This window comes from Perca fluviatilis, chromosome 22 (assembly GCF_010015445.1).
Source record: "Perca fluviatilis chromosome 22, GENO_Pfluv_1.0, whole genome shotgun sequence".
Classification (NCBI taxonomy): Eukaryota; Metazoa; Chordata; class Actinopteri; order Perciformes; family Percidae; genus Perca; species Perca fluviatilis.
In genome coordinates, this window is record NC_053133.1 from 30,460,879 (window position 1) to 30,478,854 (window position 17,976).

Here is a 17,976-nt window from a genome sequence, read left to right on the forward strand (position 1 = left end):
CCCTGTCAACACACGCAGGAGGGATCTGATTGGCTGCTGCAGGTCGGGAAGTTATCCAGACGAGAGCCGAGGGAAGCAGCTTCCCCTCGATGAGGTTTGTCAACAGCACGTTGACTGGTGACTTCTGTGTGACATCAGAAACAGCCTCATTGTTGTTGAAATCCAGGTAAAGTCTGCTTTCATCCAGGCCGTCAAAGATGAAGAGAACTTTAGAACCAGCGAGCTGCTCTGCTGGGACCTCCTGTAATGATGGATGGAAAACACGGAGCAGCTCCAGAAGACTGTACTGCTCATCTTTGATCAAGTTCAGCTCCCTGAAGGAAAGAGGAATCACCAGATCCACATCTTGGTTTTCCAAATCCTCGGCCCAGTCCAGACAGAACTTCTGCACTGAGAAGGTTTTTCCAACGCCAGCGACGCCGCTCGTCAGAACGACTCTGATGTGTTTCTGTTGGTCAGGTAAGGCTTTAAAGATGTCGCAGCACTTGATTGGAGAGTCATGGAGTGTCTTCATCTTGGAAGCTGTCTCGAGCTGCTTCACCTCATGTTGGGTATTAACTTCTTCACTCAGTTCATCTGTGATGTAGAGCGCAGTGTAGATCTTGATGAGGGTTCCACTTCCTGTTTGATCAGCTCCTTCAGTCACATGTTCAAATGTCCCCTTCACACTGATCTTATGTTTATGTTTAACAACGTACACTGTAAGGAAATACAAAAGTCTATTATTAATAGTGTTATTTTCAGTCTACCAATCAACAGTTATAACAATAAAAAGGAATGAAAACGGAGGACACAAGAGGAATCCTGTTTTGAGACATGAAGATATCAGCAGACAGATGAACAGTCTTACTTGTTCTGGATCTTTCTCCACACTGGGGACAGCAGGAGTCTCCTGATGAAGCAGACTGGTCCCAGTATGAGGTGATGCACTGTCTGCAGAACCAGTGTCCACAGCTGGTAGAGACTGGATCCTTCAGGACGTCCTGACACAAAGCACAGCAGGACGGCTGATCCTCCTCACAAACATCACTGCTCTTCCTCTTTCTGTCAACACATTTATTTATAAAATAATTTGTTGATTGAAAAAAACACTTTCTCAAAGCTCAGATGTTTTAAAGGTGCCATTACTGTTCTGTTTGAATTCAGTCTGTAATGAAAATGTTCCTTTTATCTAAACTCTCCTGCTTTCATAAACACTAATAACTGCTTTTCCTTTCCAACTGTCTTATTAAACATTTAGTGATCTGTCTGTAGTTAGTTTATTAAAACAAACTCAACACTTCCTGCAGCTCCTTCACAGTAAAAGTCCTCCCTTAAAGAGAGCTGATTATGCACTTTTCTGTCTCCTAGTCACTTTGAGCAGCTTCGCTTGAGTCCGTTAGGTTTGAACTGAGGTTAGAAGTAGTCTGAATATTGAGGTCCACCAGCAGTCTCAGACACACAGCATGGACCAGAGGAGTCTCAGGTTCAAGTCCAGACTGTTCCCTTCTCTGTACTTCGTTCTGTTTTCTGTCTCTTCTACTGTCAACTATCAAATGAAGACATGAATGTAATTCAAATATACAAGAAAAGAAGTGGACCAAATCTACATTTGATCATTTTCGGCCCTTTTTATAATCTGCAGCTAACTTTTAATCAGTACTGCCCACGGATGTTTGTTCTTAAAGCGTAACTCTTGCCAAAATGCAACCTAGGGTCTTTTGGTGAATGTACCCGAGTCAAACTTTCGTTTAAAAGCATAATTAAAACGGAAACGCCACTTTTAAGATTGACTGTATTTTGCTCCAAGTATCAACAGGGGCTCTACACATGAACTCCAGCATTGAGAACATTGTTTGTGTTCATAGAGTTTACTAAAAAGTAAGGTGTTAACAACTCACTGTAGCAATTATACGAACACAAAACCAACAGAAAAATCAAAACAAACATGATATTGGCAGAGGAAACTTGAAATTGTTGCCGCCGCTGCTTCAGCGTTTTATGAAAAGTCTTTAAGTCATATTTACACGACTCTGCAGAGCTGTCTGCTCTACTGAAATTAAGCGGTCATCAGCTTGCTCACCTTTAAAGGTGAGCAACTTTGTGAAGTCATGGCAATATAAATAACAGTAAGTCTCAGAGTGACAGACAGCGACAAAAGCCATAGCGTTATTTCCACTGAATTCGATAAATGTACTGTTTATCAGACCCCAGATGAGACAATAATGTTAGCGCACCCTGCTGTCCCTCCTAGTCTCCACTGTAGGAAATGTTGAGGTTGTTTTAGCTAGAAAATAAGCCTGACGGCAACGTTATTGTTCATATTTTGGGACAATGTTTAGTAATGATTCATACTAAGTTAAAGTGTGATGTGAGAAGCACATTGTTTTTTAGCCCTGTGTGATATCTGTAAAGCTGAATGGACTCACAGTAGTAAAACTGATTTTATTCTGATCCTGATCCAAATACTCTTGAGAGACAGGACACTATATCTTTGAATGTAGTTAGTAAAAGACATATGATGCTTCTAAGAAACAATTGCAAACTAGAATTGCAACAGTTATGACGAGGTCCAAGCCTCCCCGTCGCGAGTCCCCCCTGGCGCAAATCACCCCTGATGACACAGAGCCCACAAAAGGAGAAGCCAAAGCATGATGGCGGCAAGGCAAAGGTCAGGAAATTTCTCTAAGTAGGAGATCCAAAGTCTGGGGTGAAATCCAAAAGCAAATTTCTCATTTATTAAGTAAAAGGCCAAAACGCTTCAACCTCAATTATAGCGCCCCCTAAAGGCCAATAATCACCAAATCCGGTGTAGAGCCGCAGAGCGGCATGTCGAACAATCATCTCAAGTTTCGTGATGATAGCATTTACTGCAGCCGAGATATTGCTATTGCAAATTTCCCATTTAAATGCCTTGAGTTATTTGCCAAATCGCATCTACTTTCATTATAGCACCCCCTAATGGCCGATCCTCACCAAATTTCGTAGAGAGCGTCAGGGTGGGATGAAGAACAATATTACCAAGTTTTGCTCTGATAAGTATTAATTTTGCCAAGATATGCTAAAGTCCGTGTTTTGTGGCTAGCTACAAAAATTAGTTTGGTTGTAAATTGTGAATAGTTTAACGTAGCAAATTTCTTTTGATAACTTTTGGTCAGGTCCATGTGGAGATGCTACCTAACAAGTTTTGTGCCAATAGGTCACACGGCCTAGGAGTTGGTTTTGCGCATTGCGTGATATTGCTTCTTAGCACAAATGGGCGTGGCCTATATCATCCGATTCAGCTCGATTCAAGGAACACGTGGATCTAAGGTTTTCTAATGTGCGATGTGAAATGTAGGTGTTATAGGCAAAAACAGGTTTGACCTTATTATAGCGCCACCTAGTGGTCCATATGTAATTTTTGGTAGGTGAGGTCCAAGACCCATTGTACATCTACCCTGTAAATTTGAACTTGCTCACAATATAGTAAGTGGTAAATCCAAACCTGGGTCCAATAGGCCACACCCACTTTGACAAATCAGTACCCCACTATAGGCGTGGCCTCAGGAGTGGCCCTAGATGGTACCCTCAAAATTTCATAAATATTGGATGAGCCGTTCATGAGATATGAACTTTTTGTACTTGTAGCGCCCCCTAGTGGTCAAAGTAAAGTTTCATGTTGATAGCATTAATTTTGGCCAAGATATGGCAAAGTTTGTGTTTTCGTAGCTAGCTCCACAAATTTGGTAATTTGCGCAATTTTTATCCGATAAATTCTTTTGATAACTTTTTGTCAGGTCGGTCTGGAGATGCTACGTGCCAAGTTTCGTGCAGAGCGGTCGCACGGTCTAGGAGGAGTTACAAAAAGTAGGTTTACTATAAATTGCGATTTTTCGTGCATAAAAGTCTAGGCGGAAATGGGTGTGGCCTATATCAGGAGATTCAGCTGAAGTCAGGGAACGTGGGGATATGTGTATTTTTAATATGCGATGTACGGTTTGGCAGTTATAGGGGCGAACGCTATCTCTGCTATAGCGCCACCTAATGGTGGAAGTTTTGTTGTCAGAGGTCCGTGCAGGGACCTGGACCAGTCCTGAAAACGGCAACGCCCCCCCACTATGTATGGTTTAGGATGTAAATGTGTCTGTTTTAGGCGTAGAAAAACAATAAGAAACCTTAGGAAAGCAATAAGGTTCCACAGCTCCGCTGGGTCTGTGAACCAGCCCCCTCGGGCTTGGACCCCTCATAAAACAAACTGTTGCAAAAAAACCTGGTAATGTTCCTGTTGACCACTTCCTGCAAGAGTCATAGAAATGAGTTGGTATCAGTTCTCTTACTTTGTGTCTGAGGGTCCAGGTTCAGAACTGAGGCATGGAGTTTCATCTCTGGACCGGTCACTCTTCATAGACTGACAGCCAGATACTACAGACTCTGCTCCGTCCTTCAAATCACTCATCTTCTGATCTGAAGTCAGTCTGAGAGGTGTCACACACACACACACACACACACACACACACACACACACACACACACACACACACACACACACACACACACACACACACACACACACAGGGAATGAGTGAATGACGTCACTCCTGAGTTGAATGAGTTACATTTACAACTGATTTTTATCATTGTGGGGTTATTAGCTCTAGCCAGGTTAGCAATAGTTAGCAATACCAGTTTCTAACAATGCATTAAGCTGTTTTTGTGCACACAAACTGCGTAACAACATGTCCACAGAAAGAAGATGGACAGGACTGTGTGTATGACTGATTTAGTGAGACACAAATAAGACAGAAGTGCTAATAAACTGTATGTCACTAAAGCTTTCACTGCTATTGTTAAACAGGGTGTCCATGTTGGATTTTGAGCTAACATGTCTTTCCTCTCCAGTCCACAGGGAGAAAACAGACTCAGAGACTTTGACAGTAAAATAATAAATGTATGATTACCACTCACCCTGCTCAGCCTTCAGTTTCCTCCTCCTGCTCTCTTCTCCTCTCACTAAATGGAGTCTGACTCAACTCTTCCTGTTCTCATGCACCCTGATCTGCTCCTCCCTCTCTTCACATCACATGAGTTCATCTGAGTGGGAGTGTCTTGGAGTGTGTGTGTGTGTGTGTGTGTGTGTGTGTGTGTGTGTGTGTGTGTGTGTGTGTGTGTGTGTGTGTGTGTGTGTGTGTTTGTGTGTGTGTGTGTTAACACATTGTGTTTATGATCATTTATCTTGGCTTGAACAAGTTTAATTAAAAGAGAGTCTTCTCTCCCTGCTGAGGATTACTGTCAATTATTATTCATTGTGAAACGTCAACTACATTTCCCATGAGTGTTAGCCTGAAGAGGTCCTGTCAAAGACTCATGGGAGATGTAGTTGTTGAATACTAAGTTAACAAAATAACTGTTGTGTCATGTTTACTACAATGAGTTCAGGTTTAGTGCAGTATTAGATATGTCTTTAAGCTTTTTGAGAGTTATTTATTTAATATCTTCTCTAGGTTTTCCAACGTTTGAGACAATGATATGGAGATAATAACAGTCCCAAATTATGTGAAAAATAGAGGCAAAACTACCACAAAGAGACACTTTGCCAAAGAGAGGCCCAGACGTACCACCGCTTCTACAGTTGTTTATGAAAAGTCATAAAGTCGTAATGACACGACTCTGCTGGACTCAAGCAATCAGTCATCCACTCTCTCTCTCTCTCTCTCTGTCTCTCTCTCTCTCTCTCTCTCTCTCTCTCTCTCTCCTCTTTGAGGGTGAGCAACAAGAAAACAGTTACAGGACGTTATCACTCGTGAAGTCATGGCAACCACATAAACAACCACATAAACAACCCCCACCCTCCCCAGACTCCAAGTCCACGTTGGTTGCCAGGCTGAGACCGCAGCATCCAATAATGTTGCTATATGCTTGTCTCCCATAGCCAGACATTACTCCACAGCCCAGCGGAGTAGCTCAGGTTAGATGCTGGTTATATTGACAGTCATAGAAGCCCGTGCACACGCGGAGCTCTGTACCTAACTGACAGACACACTGTTTCAGCTTAGAATTACGATAGGAACCGCTAAATATAACACTACCTGTGTGGCCGGGTTGGGTCAGTGGGTAGAGCAGGCGCACATAAACATAGAGGTTTATGCCTCGACGCAGAGTTCGAGTCCGACCTGTGATGATTTCCTGCGTGTCTAACCCTTTCTTACCTAGCTGTCCTGTCCATTAAAGGTGGAAATGCCCCAAAAAAATAACCTGAAGCTTTCTGAACCAGTAAAGCTTTCATTCCAGTTGTATCTTAAACAGGTTGGGTACTGGAGGCTTCAGGACTCTCTGAGGACATCTGGGGGTGAAAGTTAAGAATAGCATTGTGTCCCAAACTGTTTCACCGATGCTCCTGGGACGCCTTCTTATGTCCCAGTGTATTGTTTGTTAATTGTATAAATAAAAATATTAGATCACGACAAAAATAAAACAGTGTCACAGATATTAGGCATGAATGTCTTTGAGTTGAAGATGAGTACATGTTGTGTATGAATTCATGGATAAATAGATAATGACATAAATAACTAAGACTATTTGTGACCTTGCATCAATGAAAATGTAATTTCCTTCTCCACGAAATAAAACTATAAAGTTAGGATTTTGGTGTGAAAGTTTTTTGTGTTTGTAAACAAATACATCAATTTTGGAGGGAAATTAATGTAGAACACATTGCACATTGTACACACGTTTCTGTGATTATATTGAGTACGTAACCTAGAGCAACATTGTCTCCTCAGCCAAACAGGTGAGACAGGCAGTGCAGAAGGCGTAGGCTATATGAGCAATCTAACAGTGTGACATGTAGTCTACTGCCTGTGTGGGGGGGGTTATAGAAATAGTGTGAGTCAATTGATTGGGGCAGAGCTTTGACAGTGGCAAGGACATCCTTTGGGACAGTGATGGTGCTTATGGACAATAAAAGTGCTCATGGACAGGTCGGGGGGATATTATTGTGCTTGGTGACAAATGTTTGTGGGAATAGACATCAAATGTCATTTTTATTCAGAAACAGATATTTTTCCACTGTTCCAGGGCTGAGCCTATTTCTTTTCTTACCTGCAATAAACTGTCTACTCACTATAATACCCACTATAATAATCTCTCTATATTCACTGACTCTCCTGACTCTCCTACTGCAGCAACCCACAAATACGCGCCCTGTGTCGCACTATTTGTAAAGCTTTGAATTCAACTTCGAAGCAGTCACGTGGGTGTGTGTGAAACGAAGCGTCGGACGTCACTGGTCATGTGATTATCTCAAAACGAATCAAGCTCCGATACAAAGCTCCATTCCAAATTGGTTCATTTCTTCAATACATGCCTCGAAGCAGGGGGGTCACGGGCAGGCTTCAAAATTAACATTTTCGTCTACCAGCCAAATGGCTAATGAATGTTCAAATATTACCAGCCATTCAATAGATTACCATTGGGTTTTTTGGCTGGTGAGTGAAGCAAATCTACCAGCCACTTGCATATTTCACCAGCATTTGGCTGGTAAACGGTGCTAATTTAGAACCCTGGTCACGGGTAACAACACTAGAAGTTAGCCAACTCGGCGTCCTTTTAGGCTCTAAGCTGTCTCCATCTTTTAAATACATCTCCAGTATTTACCAGGGGTTGTTACGTCTCTGGTCAACTGTTAGAAACATGCCGTTTTTTTTAGGGCGGGTAGAATCTATCTCCGTTGATCCTGTTCGTTTGTTTGCTGCTTTCATGGCTGTAACAACGTTACAGCTGTTGCGCGCTGGGTTTACGTGTTTACAGGTATATCTGGCAACCCGGCCTGCCTGTCAAACTGGGCCGTTGGTACCAACACACAGACCAAAACACAAACAGACATTCAGACACGGAACGGAAATTTCAAAAAGGGGAAAATACTGGCATTAGCATTGTTGTCAGAAAAGATAGTATTTCTCTAACTTAGCACGTTTCCTTCATATCTGATGACACATTGGGGTCATTTTGGGATTTATTACAGTAAATATATTACATATTGGACCTTTAACGTTAACGTTTAAAACATTTTCCAGGTTTTCCAGGATCGTTTTGTTGCTAAAATGTGTGTAAAGTGAGCGGTGACTTCAATCACATGTTTCAGGTTAACGGTTCTCTTCCTGTTCTCATGTACCTGATCTGCTCCCCCTTCTCCATTTACAGGAAATCAGCTGTCCTAAAAGACATGCTCATACCTGTCATCATTCATAAGGCCATGCTAACTAAGTTACAGAGATTTTTTACATCCTGAGTTGAATTCAAAGTGACCATCCATGACAGCAGACCATCCATGACCGGACGGACCAGGCCCGGGATCCAGGAGCAGCCAGCTACCTCCAGGCCCGGGATCCAGGAGCAGCCAGCTACCACCAGGCCTGGGATCCAGGAGCAGCCAGCTACCACCAGGCCTGGGATCCAGGAGCAGCCAGCTACCACCAGGCCTGGGATCCAGGAGCAGCCAGCTACCACCAGGCCTGGGATCCAGGAGCAGCCAGCTACCACCAGGTCTAAGCAGCTCAGTGTTCCAACTGGTAAATTAGCCCTTGTGTTGACTTCGGGTCAAATTGACCCGTTTTCAATTTTGGTTTTATATCAGAAAATATGGGACACAGAAATAAGCGCTGAAAATGTGTAGGACATTTTTAACAATTTAAAACATTGGAAAAAGCAAAAACAAACTGTGAAAAAAAGGCATCAAAAACGTTGAAAAAGTGTTTTTGACGGGAAGAAAACACAAGGGTTAAATCTCAACAAACACAAATTGACGGAAGAGTTTATTGACACATGGTATAGTTTGAGTCTTTTTCCAACAATCACAAAAACAACCAGAATAACATGTAATGGTGCCACTCTGATAAATAATATTTTTACAAACAATATGGAAAGCAACTCTTTAAGTGGAATATTAATTGATATAAGTGACCACCTGCCAATCTTTGTGACTCATGATTGTAATTATAGTGGGAAAAGGGATGAGAATGTCTGTGTGTGTGTGTCTGTGTGTGTGTGTGTGTGTGTGTGTGTGTGTCTGTGTGTCTGTGTGTGTGTGTGTGTGTGTGTGTGTGTGTGTGTGTGTGTACAATGAGATTAAATACAGGAGAATAAGAACCGAAGAAACTATATCTGCATTTAGAAATGAGTTAATAAAGTATAATTGAAAGGACATTAGCAAGGAAGCTGACCTTAATACTGCATATGAACTATTTTTAGGCATATTACAACTCTATATAATAAAAACTGTCCAATAAAACAATATTGTAATAAAAGGAAAAATTCAGAAAACCAAAGATGTTCAAAGCAATTAAAAATGCCTGTTAAAAAAAAGAATACCCTTTATAGGAATTTTATAAAATATAGAACGAAAGAATCTAAGTTAAAATATAAGAACTATGTGTACCCGGACAGCTCAGTTGGTAGAGCGGGCGCCCATATATAGAGGTTTAATCCACGACGCAGCGGGCCGTGGGTTCAACTCTGACCTGCAACCCTTTGCTGCCTGTCATTCCCCCCCCCTTCTCTCTCCTCTTTAATGTCTTCAGCTGTCCTGTCCAAATAAAGGCCTAAAAGTGCCCAAAACATAACCTTTAAAAAAATAAGAAATATAAAAACAAATTATCTAACATAATGAGGGTATGTAAGGAGGTTTATTATAATGCATAACTAGAGAATAACAGATATAATGTGAAAGGAATATGGAATATGATAAACACCATTATTACAAAAGGACTTAATAAATTATCCAGAAAACTTCAAGGATAATGAGAAATATGAATGAGGTGGTTGACATGTGGGCCCTAAACTGGCCGAAGATATAAAGTACTCAGGGATGAAATACTAAAACATACTCATTTATTTTGGGAACTGTAGAAAACAAAAATGATAGAGATTGTACGTAAAATGAATAAATGATGAATAAAACTTCAATAGATTGTGATTACATTGACAGGTCTCTAGTAAAAAAAAAGTAATAGACGGGATTGTAGACCCACTAACACACACACACACACACACACACACACACACACACACACACACACACACACACACACACACACACACACACACACACACACACACACACACACACACACACACACACACACAGTATATACAATCTATCATATAAAACAGGAGTATTTCCTGACAAGATGAAAGTAGCTAAAGTCATCCCATTGTATAAATCTGGGGACTCACATATTTTCAATAACTATAGACCGATATCTTTCCTTTCTCAGCTCACAAAAATACTATTTGTCACAAGGCTAGATCATTTCATTGATAAAAACAATTTACAAATGGACAGTCAGTATGGATTCAGATCCAGTAGATCAACGTCTATGGCACTAATTGAGTTAGTAGAAAGATTAACAAATTGTATTGAAAACAAAAACTATGCAGTGGGGATTTTCATTCATCTAAAAAAAGCTTTTGATACTGTTGAGCATGAAATCCTGTTAAAAAAAACCCCGGAAAGGTATGGCATCAGAGGTGTGGCTATAACTATAACTGGATAAAAAACTATATTAAAAACAGGAGTCAGTTTGTTCAAATGGGTAATCACTGGTCAGTGCGCCTTAGTATTTCCTGTGGCGTTCCACAATGACATCACACATAATATAATTCAGTTCAAAAATAAATTAAAGAAATCAAAACTTGACCAATACAGAAAGGAACAGACTGAAACATATGGAATTATAATGTAAAGGTTTTGTTGTATATTGTTGTATAAGTTATTGTAAGACCTGAAAGATTGTATGCTGTATTTGCAGTAGTAAAATACAGAAGTAAGGGCAGGACTAGGGATGTAACGGTATGAAAATATAACCTCACGGTTATAGTGACCAAAGTGATCACGGTTTTCGGTATTATCGCAGTATTTTTAAGTGTGTTTTCAGTATGTTCAGAAAGCACTGATAGGCCTACACAAGCTGAAATAGTTTCAAAAAGTGTAACAGTGTTTATTATATTACAAAAATATAGACAATAGGCTGATAAATGTCCTGAGTGCTGTCATCTCCTCCTTCCGCCATGATTCCAACTACGCGGCAACTTCAGGAGACTGGGATGAAGCTGGGAAGGATTAAACACACGGTTTCCACACCGAGGTAAATATACTGAGAGGCTTATGTATCGATGCAGAGGTCCAGGGTTCGAGTCCTACCTGAGATGATTTCCTGCATGTCTTCCCCCCTTTCTATTCTAAGCTGTCCTATCAATTAAAGGCGGAAAAGCCCAAAAAATAATCTTTAAATGAAAACAGAAAACATTTTTATCATGGTTTGCCGTTACCCCGGTAATCATTACATCCCTAGACAGGACCTAATAAGCTGTTTGCTTCTGCCTGCTGCTTCTCAAACTTATCCTTTTTTATTATTATTATTTTGGGCTTTGGTCAATTGTTGATTGTTCAAGATAAATAATAATAATAAAAAATTAAATTAAATTAAAAGTTATCCAGAGCTAAGCAGACTTAACAGGAATATAAACTGAGGGCAGTTTAAATGACTGGACATCTACAGTTCTGCTGTCCTAATCTGCTGAGTCACTCTGGCTCCACAAGATCTCAATCAATCATGTCCAGCTGGAGGAGCCCAGTGGTCAACGGGACAAAATATATCAAAATAATCCAGATCTGGCCTGGAAAATATAAAACACTTTTTCATAAGATTGTATTAATGGTAAATACACAATGATTTGTCCAAACAACAAACTGATTTATTAATTAGATTGCATTCATATCAGTTCTTTTTCATTCACTGAGAGCTTCTTCTGTCGGCCTCCTTGAGCCAACTCTTCCCTATTAGCACGGGGTTAAAGTGTGTGTGTGTGTGTGTGTGTGTGTGTGTGTGTGTGTGTGTGTGTGTAAGTGTGTCTGTCTCTGTGTGAGTGTGTGTGAGAGAGTGTGCGTGTGTGTGTGTGTGTGTGTGAGTGTGTGTATGTATGTGTGAGAGAGAGAGAGAGAGAGAGAGAGAGAGAGAGAGAGTGTGTGTGTGTGTCTCTTTGTGTGTGTCTCTGAGTGAGTGTACGAAGCTAATCTCGACCGTTGCTGTGGACAGCGTGGCAATCACCTCACCTATTAACGTTAGTTTAAATTTGAACGGTTTATTTAGAAGAGAAGATGTTACTGGGGGGGGAGGAGGGGGGGTAAAGGTCTCTGTGAGGTAACGGTTGTTTCAGCGGGGGGGCAGTTGCAGTCAATCAGGTGACGGCAGCGACGACAGTGAAGTTTACCACTGATGTTAAAATGTGAAATGTTAGCAAACATATGCTTTCCACACTTGGCTCCACTCTGTAGTCTGACGTATGCTGAGTCAGCTGATTCTGATGGAGACAGAGCCCCCGTCACTGACCCAGAGAGGCTAATGTCGGCCAATCAACTTGCCCGACATACTTCTTTCATGGCCACGTGCCGTTGCTAATGTGGAAGCGTGCAGAGCCTCAGTCAGTCTCTCCACTCTACCTCCCAGTAACATGGCCCAGTTAGAGGTGCTGCTGCTGCTTCAACCTCTCGGGATCATCAGGACACCTCCATCTGATGAGAGAAGAAGACAACAGAAGAGATAAACAGAGCTGTGACGGTATGTAGTTTTCATACCGTGGTGAAGAAGCAACGTATCACAATGGTATGGTGGTTAACAGGTTTAAGGTATGAGCCAAAGGAATATCATGAGCGCCAAAACGTCTGATTTTCAGCAGCCAATCTCCCTCTTATCCACAGTCACTACTGTATGCTGCTGGCTCTGATTTGACTGGATCTGAACGCTCCGCTGTATAGCGCTGATGGGATCTCCATTTGCAGAGTCAGACTGTACCGGACTCTCCAGGTGACCATGCTGCTCTGGGGACCGGCAGCGCAGCGAGAAACTGCTGTTGACTAGAGGTGGGAATCACCAGATGCCTCACGATACAATATCATCACGATACTTATGTCACGATACAATATTATTGTGATAAAACTCAAAGTTTTGAGTGCTTAGCAGCGTTGACCTGACTCCCTGAATAAGCTGCAGAGACGTCGTCACTCTCCACCTCTCTGCTGAGCCCCGTTCACGTAACAGCATCATTTAAACTGTATTTGTGTGCTGTGCTGTGACTGCTCCGCCACCCTTATAGCCTTGAGGATGGGACTGGGGGCAAATTGTCTATTCAAGCTATTTAAGTTACCAAAAATATTTGCAGTACAATTAATATAAACTATATATATAATACTAACATTGCCTAAGATTGAGTGAACTGTACTCGCCCTGTTGTTTCTTTGGTTGCCATGACTTTGTGAGTGCTGACATCCTGTCACTGTTCCAGTTGCTCACCCTAAAGGGGAGAGAGAGTGGATGACAGTCCGCTTGAGTTCAGTAGAGCAGACGGCTCTGCAGAGTCATGTAATGACGATTTTATGACTTTTCATAAACGGCTGAAAGTGCGCCGGTGAGTCCATTGACTCTGCAGATTTCACTGAAGTGCACAATGGGTATAAACTGCTGAAAGTCCTGAACGCATCATTACTGCAGAAACAGAGAGACATTCACTGCTTACTTTAATGATGATTTACTGCCTGATTGACTGACTGTTCTCTCTGAACCCAACAGCTTCACTGATAAGATACTAACTGTGTTTAGTTTGATACTGCTGAGACCAGCATGGACTGACTCTAACCCTCTACTTACTGCAGAGTCTCCAGTCTCCAGTCTGGACTCTCCTTCAGATCACACAGCTGCTTCACGTCTGACTCCTTCAGGTTGTTACCCCTCAGGTCCAGCTCTCTCAAATGGGAGGGGTTGGAGTTCAGAGCTGAGGCCAGAGGAGCACAGCTGATCTCTGACAAACCACAGTTATACAATCTGAATAAAGAATAAAAGATAAAAATCTAGCTCAACATTACTATGGCCTAATCAATGAGCTTTTCCCTAAAATGAGTAGCGAGATTATGTAATTGTGGATCATCTTCATGTCAGCCAATAAAGGATCAATACTATATTCATCCTCTAAACAGCTGTGTGTTCTGAAAAATCAATATCATTGATCAGACAGTTGTGAAAACACTGAAATTAACAGAAACAAATAAACATTTCTCCTTCAGCAAGTAAACATTAGCAATTTAAATCCATATGTGACCGTTTACCAACAATTATAAACATTAATTTAATTTAACAACTAACTGGATATTTTCTACAGTTTTTTTAACAAACACAAGTCTCTTTAAATCTTAAGCCCGATGGTGACTCTTGTGACTGCAGACAAAATTTACTACAAGAAACTAAAATATGAATAAAAAGAACATTTATAACTTTATGGATGTAAGCTATGTTTGTGCATGAATTCAAATTCACTTGTTAAACATATTAGATCTATAATAGTTACAGAGAGTCAGTGAACTGACATCAGAGTTTCTAGTCTGCAGTTTGGACTTTCCAGAAAACCACACAGCAGCTTCACTCCTGAATCCTTCAGCTTCTCGTTGTCACCAAGGTCCAGGGCTCTCAGATGGGAGGGGTTGTACTTCAGAGCTGAGGCCAGAGAAGCACAGCTGATATCTGACAAACCACAGCTCTCCAATCTGAATAAAGAATAAATTATGTAACTTTAGAAGACAATGTTATATATATTACAATGTTCCTGCTTGAAATCATTCAATGTTTAATAATCTTTTCAGAGCTGAAGGTTTAGAAAACAAACACGTGCACATTGTTCTATTTACAATAATGTGTGTGACTGATTTTTTTCAATTAGTGTGTGTGTGAGTGTGTGTGTGTGTGTGTGTGTGTGTGTGTGCAGGGCTCGACAGTAATGGTTCTATGGTTGTGCACATTTTAGAGTGGCCTTTTATTGTGGCCAGCCTAAGGCATACCTGTGCAATAATCATGCCGTCTAATCACAACACAGATTTAGACAGATTTTTGAACAATATTTGAGAGAAACAAGCCTTTTGTGTACGTAGAAAAAGTCTTAGATCTTTGAGTTCAGCTCATGAAAAATGGGGGCAAAAACAAGTGTTGCGTTAATAATTTTGTTCAGTGCATACAGTATATATACAGTATATATATATATATATGTATATGTGTGTGTGTATATACACATATATATATATATATATATACACACACATACATATATATGTGTGTGTGTATGTATATATACATATATGTATGTGTTTATACATATACACATATATATTAGGGTTGTCAGCATTAACGCATTAATCACGATGCGATTAAGGGCCGAGCATAACACGTTAATTTCTTTTAATCGCATGCCGCCATTTATTAATTTATTTTCACTTTACTTGGCTTCATATCGTGCCTAACAGGCTACTATTTTGACCCTTTGCCGCACTTTGCCATACTTCCTCGTAACACTTCCTGCTGCTGCAGGAATAGCAAAGCGGATTTTGGTGCCTCATTCCAGTGCCATTGATATGCCTGCGCTTCTCTCTGATGCTTTGAAAAAGACGTTACAGGCAACAGAAACATCGCTGCACGTGACGCTAGTTAACACTACACTCGATAGCAGCTAACGTTAGCCTCCCGCTGCTAGTAGCTGGATTAAACACGGTCACAATGCTGACAGCTAACGCTAAGCAGTGTAAAGTTTGTCTGTATTTCACTGGAGAGGATTTAACACCGGGATGTAACAATCTGCAGCTGCCATTGTTGGAAAAACACAGACGGTGCGTTCAATGAAACTGGTAATTTACATCCTCGTGGTGCATTCAAAGTTAGTGTTAAATGCCCTTTTCCCATCTGGTGGTTGTTTTTGTCGTTCAACAGCTATTAACTAGTGAAATAAATAATTGTTATAGTTATTACATTATTATTAAATCATTTAATTTTGACCATATGGCCTGTTGTTTAGTACCCTTCTTTTTTTTTACTTTCTTCAAAAGTATCGGTTCAGGCACCGTTAAGGCACCGGTACCATTTTAAAAGTACCGCTTTAGCACCGGTATCCAAACCAAACAATACCCAACCCTACTATTGACTCTAGATTCAAATGTGTAACTAGATTCACACATTTTTCTTTTGTTTACAGTAAATAAATAAATAATAATCAAATACAAATCTTAAAATCAAGTTAATAAAGTCCCTTTCTTTGCATTCATTTGATTCCCAATCAAGATACACTGGTGAGAATTGCTTTCCATTGTTAATATGCACTTAAAAACAGTTCTGAAATGCAAAATAATAGAATTAACTATAGAAATTCAGTGATTAATAAGGTTTCGGATGGCACCGTAAGCATTACAGTGCATGTCTCCTAGCATGTCTGTGTGTGAGCGTGCGCGAGTACAGCAGGGTGGGGTCTTCTTCGTTGGTGTTTATGCGGGATGGGTGGCGTAGGAAGCATTAGCACATAACCCACAATAAATGTAAAAATACTTTCCGGAAAAATATTTTGCCGGAAGGTGAGGAGTTTGCATGCCGTTACAAATATTGATCCAGTTTGAGTCCAGACTAAATTTGGAGACAAACTGTTCAGACTGACAAAAAGAGTTGTTGTGATTTGTGCTCAGACAAAACCTGAAAACAAGTGAACTGATGGAAATTTGAAACATTTGTTATGGAATTAATCAATTTGGATTTATAGATTTAAATTAGGTAGATAATCACTGTACAAGACCAATATACATGGACTGACCTCAGAGTCTCCAGTTTACAGTTTGGACTCCCCAATCCAGCACACAGCAGCTTCACTCCTGAATCATTCAGGTTGCGGTTGCCCCACATATCCAGCTCCCTCAGATGGGAGGGGTTTGACGTCAGAGCTGAGGCCAGAGAAGCACAGCTGATCTCTGACAAACCACATGAACCCAATCTGAATGAAGAACAAATGAAGTAGATGAAAATCGATTTATAATCCAATCAGATGTGTTGAGGTTTTAAATGTGTAGCTCAACATTACTATTTCCTAATCAATGATCTTTTCCCTAAAATGAGTAGAGAGACTTTGTCATTGTGTTGTTATGGATCATCATAATATCAGCCCTCTTATTCTGTCACATTTGAAATATTCCACTGACTCACTTACCGTTTTAATTTATTTATTTTAACTGACAAGTTGAACGTTGTCCGATTTGAATTTTGGTGGAGCTGTTTTTTAATAGTCGACTCAGAAGAAAGTGAATGTTTTGACAATAAACTACATCAACACAACAGTATGGGGAGTTAAACTGGATGGGCACAACAACCTCTGAATAGTTCTACTTGTTGTCAAATTGCAATGTGAGCGGCAGCCAACTGTGGGGGTTCATTATGTCGACAGGATAATTTAAAAGGCAACCGCGACTACATTGTGCGTCTGCCCTATTTCTGATACCGTGGCAGCAGAAATTTTGCCATGGCGGGCTGCCACTACAAAATCAACATAGAGGAAACATTGTAACCTACTTATTTGTTCTTTATTAAGATTGTGGCGAAGAACCAATAAGTAGGTTATAATCCAATCCAATTACTATGTGCTGATGTTTTCCTTTTGATTACGGTTTTTATTGATTCCAATTCTTTGAGGGGTGGAGTTGAAACGGGTCACATGCTTATTTCACAACTAAGAGGAAAGTTTTATTTTGATTCAGTGGTGGGTTGCAGTTTTACAGGGCTTTTTTAATGTAAAATTGTAAAAAGCTCTGTATTCTGCAGACCACTCTACCTCTGTCTCCTTTTACAATGACAATGTATGTTTATTTTAAAACAACCACAAGTAGATTAAGTGTTCATAAACTGCATAATGGCAAAAAAACGGCCTAAATGCCACAAAGTAACAGACTATGCAAAATCTTTCTTTTCCAACAGTAGCCTATATGACAAATTCTAAAAGGTTACAGACTATTTCTTTAAAATAGGCAGACATAAATCAAAATAGACCTTTTTCACGGCAGACATGTTGAAATGTCATAGTAGGAAAAGCACAGGTGTATTCAAAACCGTTAATGATGGTGCATTCCACTTAGGAGAGGTCCTGGTATTAAACCATTAATTATGGCTGCAT

General features: G+C 40.5%; 1 protein-coding gene across 4 annotated transcripts in view; it reads right to left on the bottom strand.

Annotated features, from left to right (window-relative positions):
- Nucleotides 1–17,976, bottom strand: part of LOC120552614 (protein NLRC3-like) — a 46,514-nt gene that overhangs the window by 14,013 nt on the left and 14,525 nt on the right. Inside the window, exons 6-9 of one of the 4 annotated variants that reach the window (XM_039790793.1) lie at nucleotides 16,630–16,806; nucleotides 14,375–14,551; nucleotides 13,662–13,835; nucleotides 12,495–12,529 (exon numbers count right to left, since the gene is read on the bottom strand). In XM_039790793.1, coding sequence (XP_039646727.1) covers nucleotides 12,495–12,529; nucleotides 13,662–13,835; nucleotides 14,375–14,551; nucleotides 16,630–16,806 — 563 coding nt within the window. Of the gene's footprint in view, nucleotides 1–12,494; nucleotides 12,530–13,190; nucleotides 13,309–13,661; nucleotides 13,836–14,374; nucleotides 14,552–16,629; nucleotides 16,807–17,976 lie in introns of those variants that run through there. The other 3 variants (XM_039790792.1, XR_005638046.1, XM_039790794.1) reach the window with 3 other exon arrangements.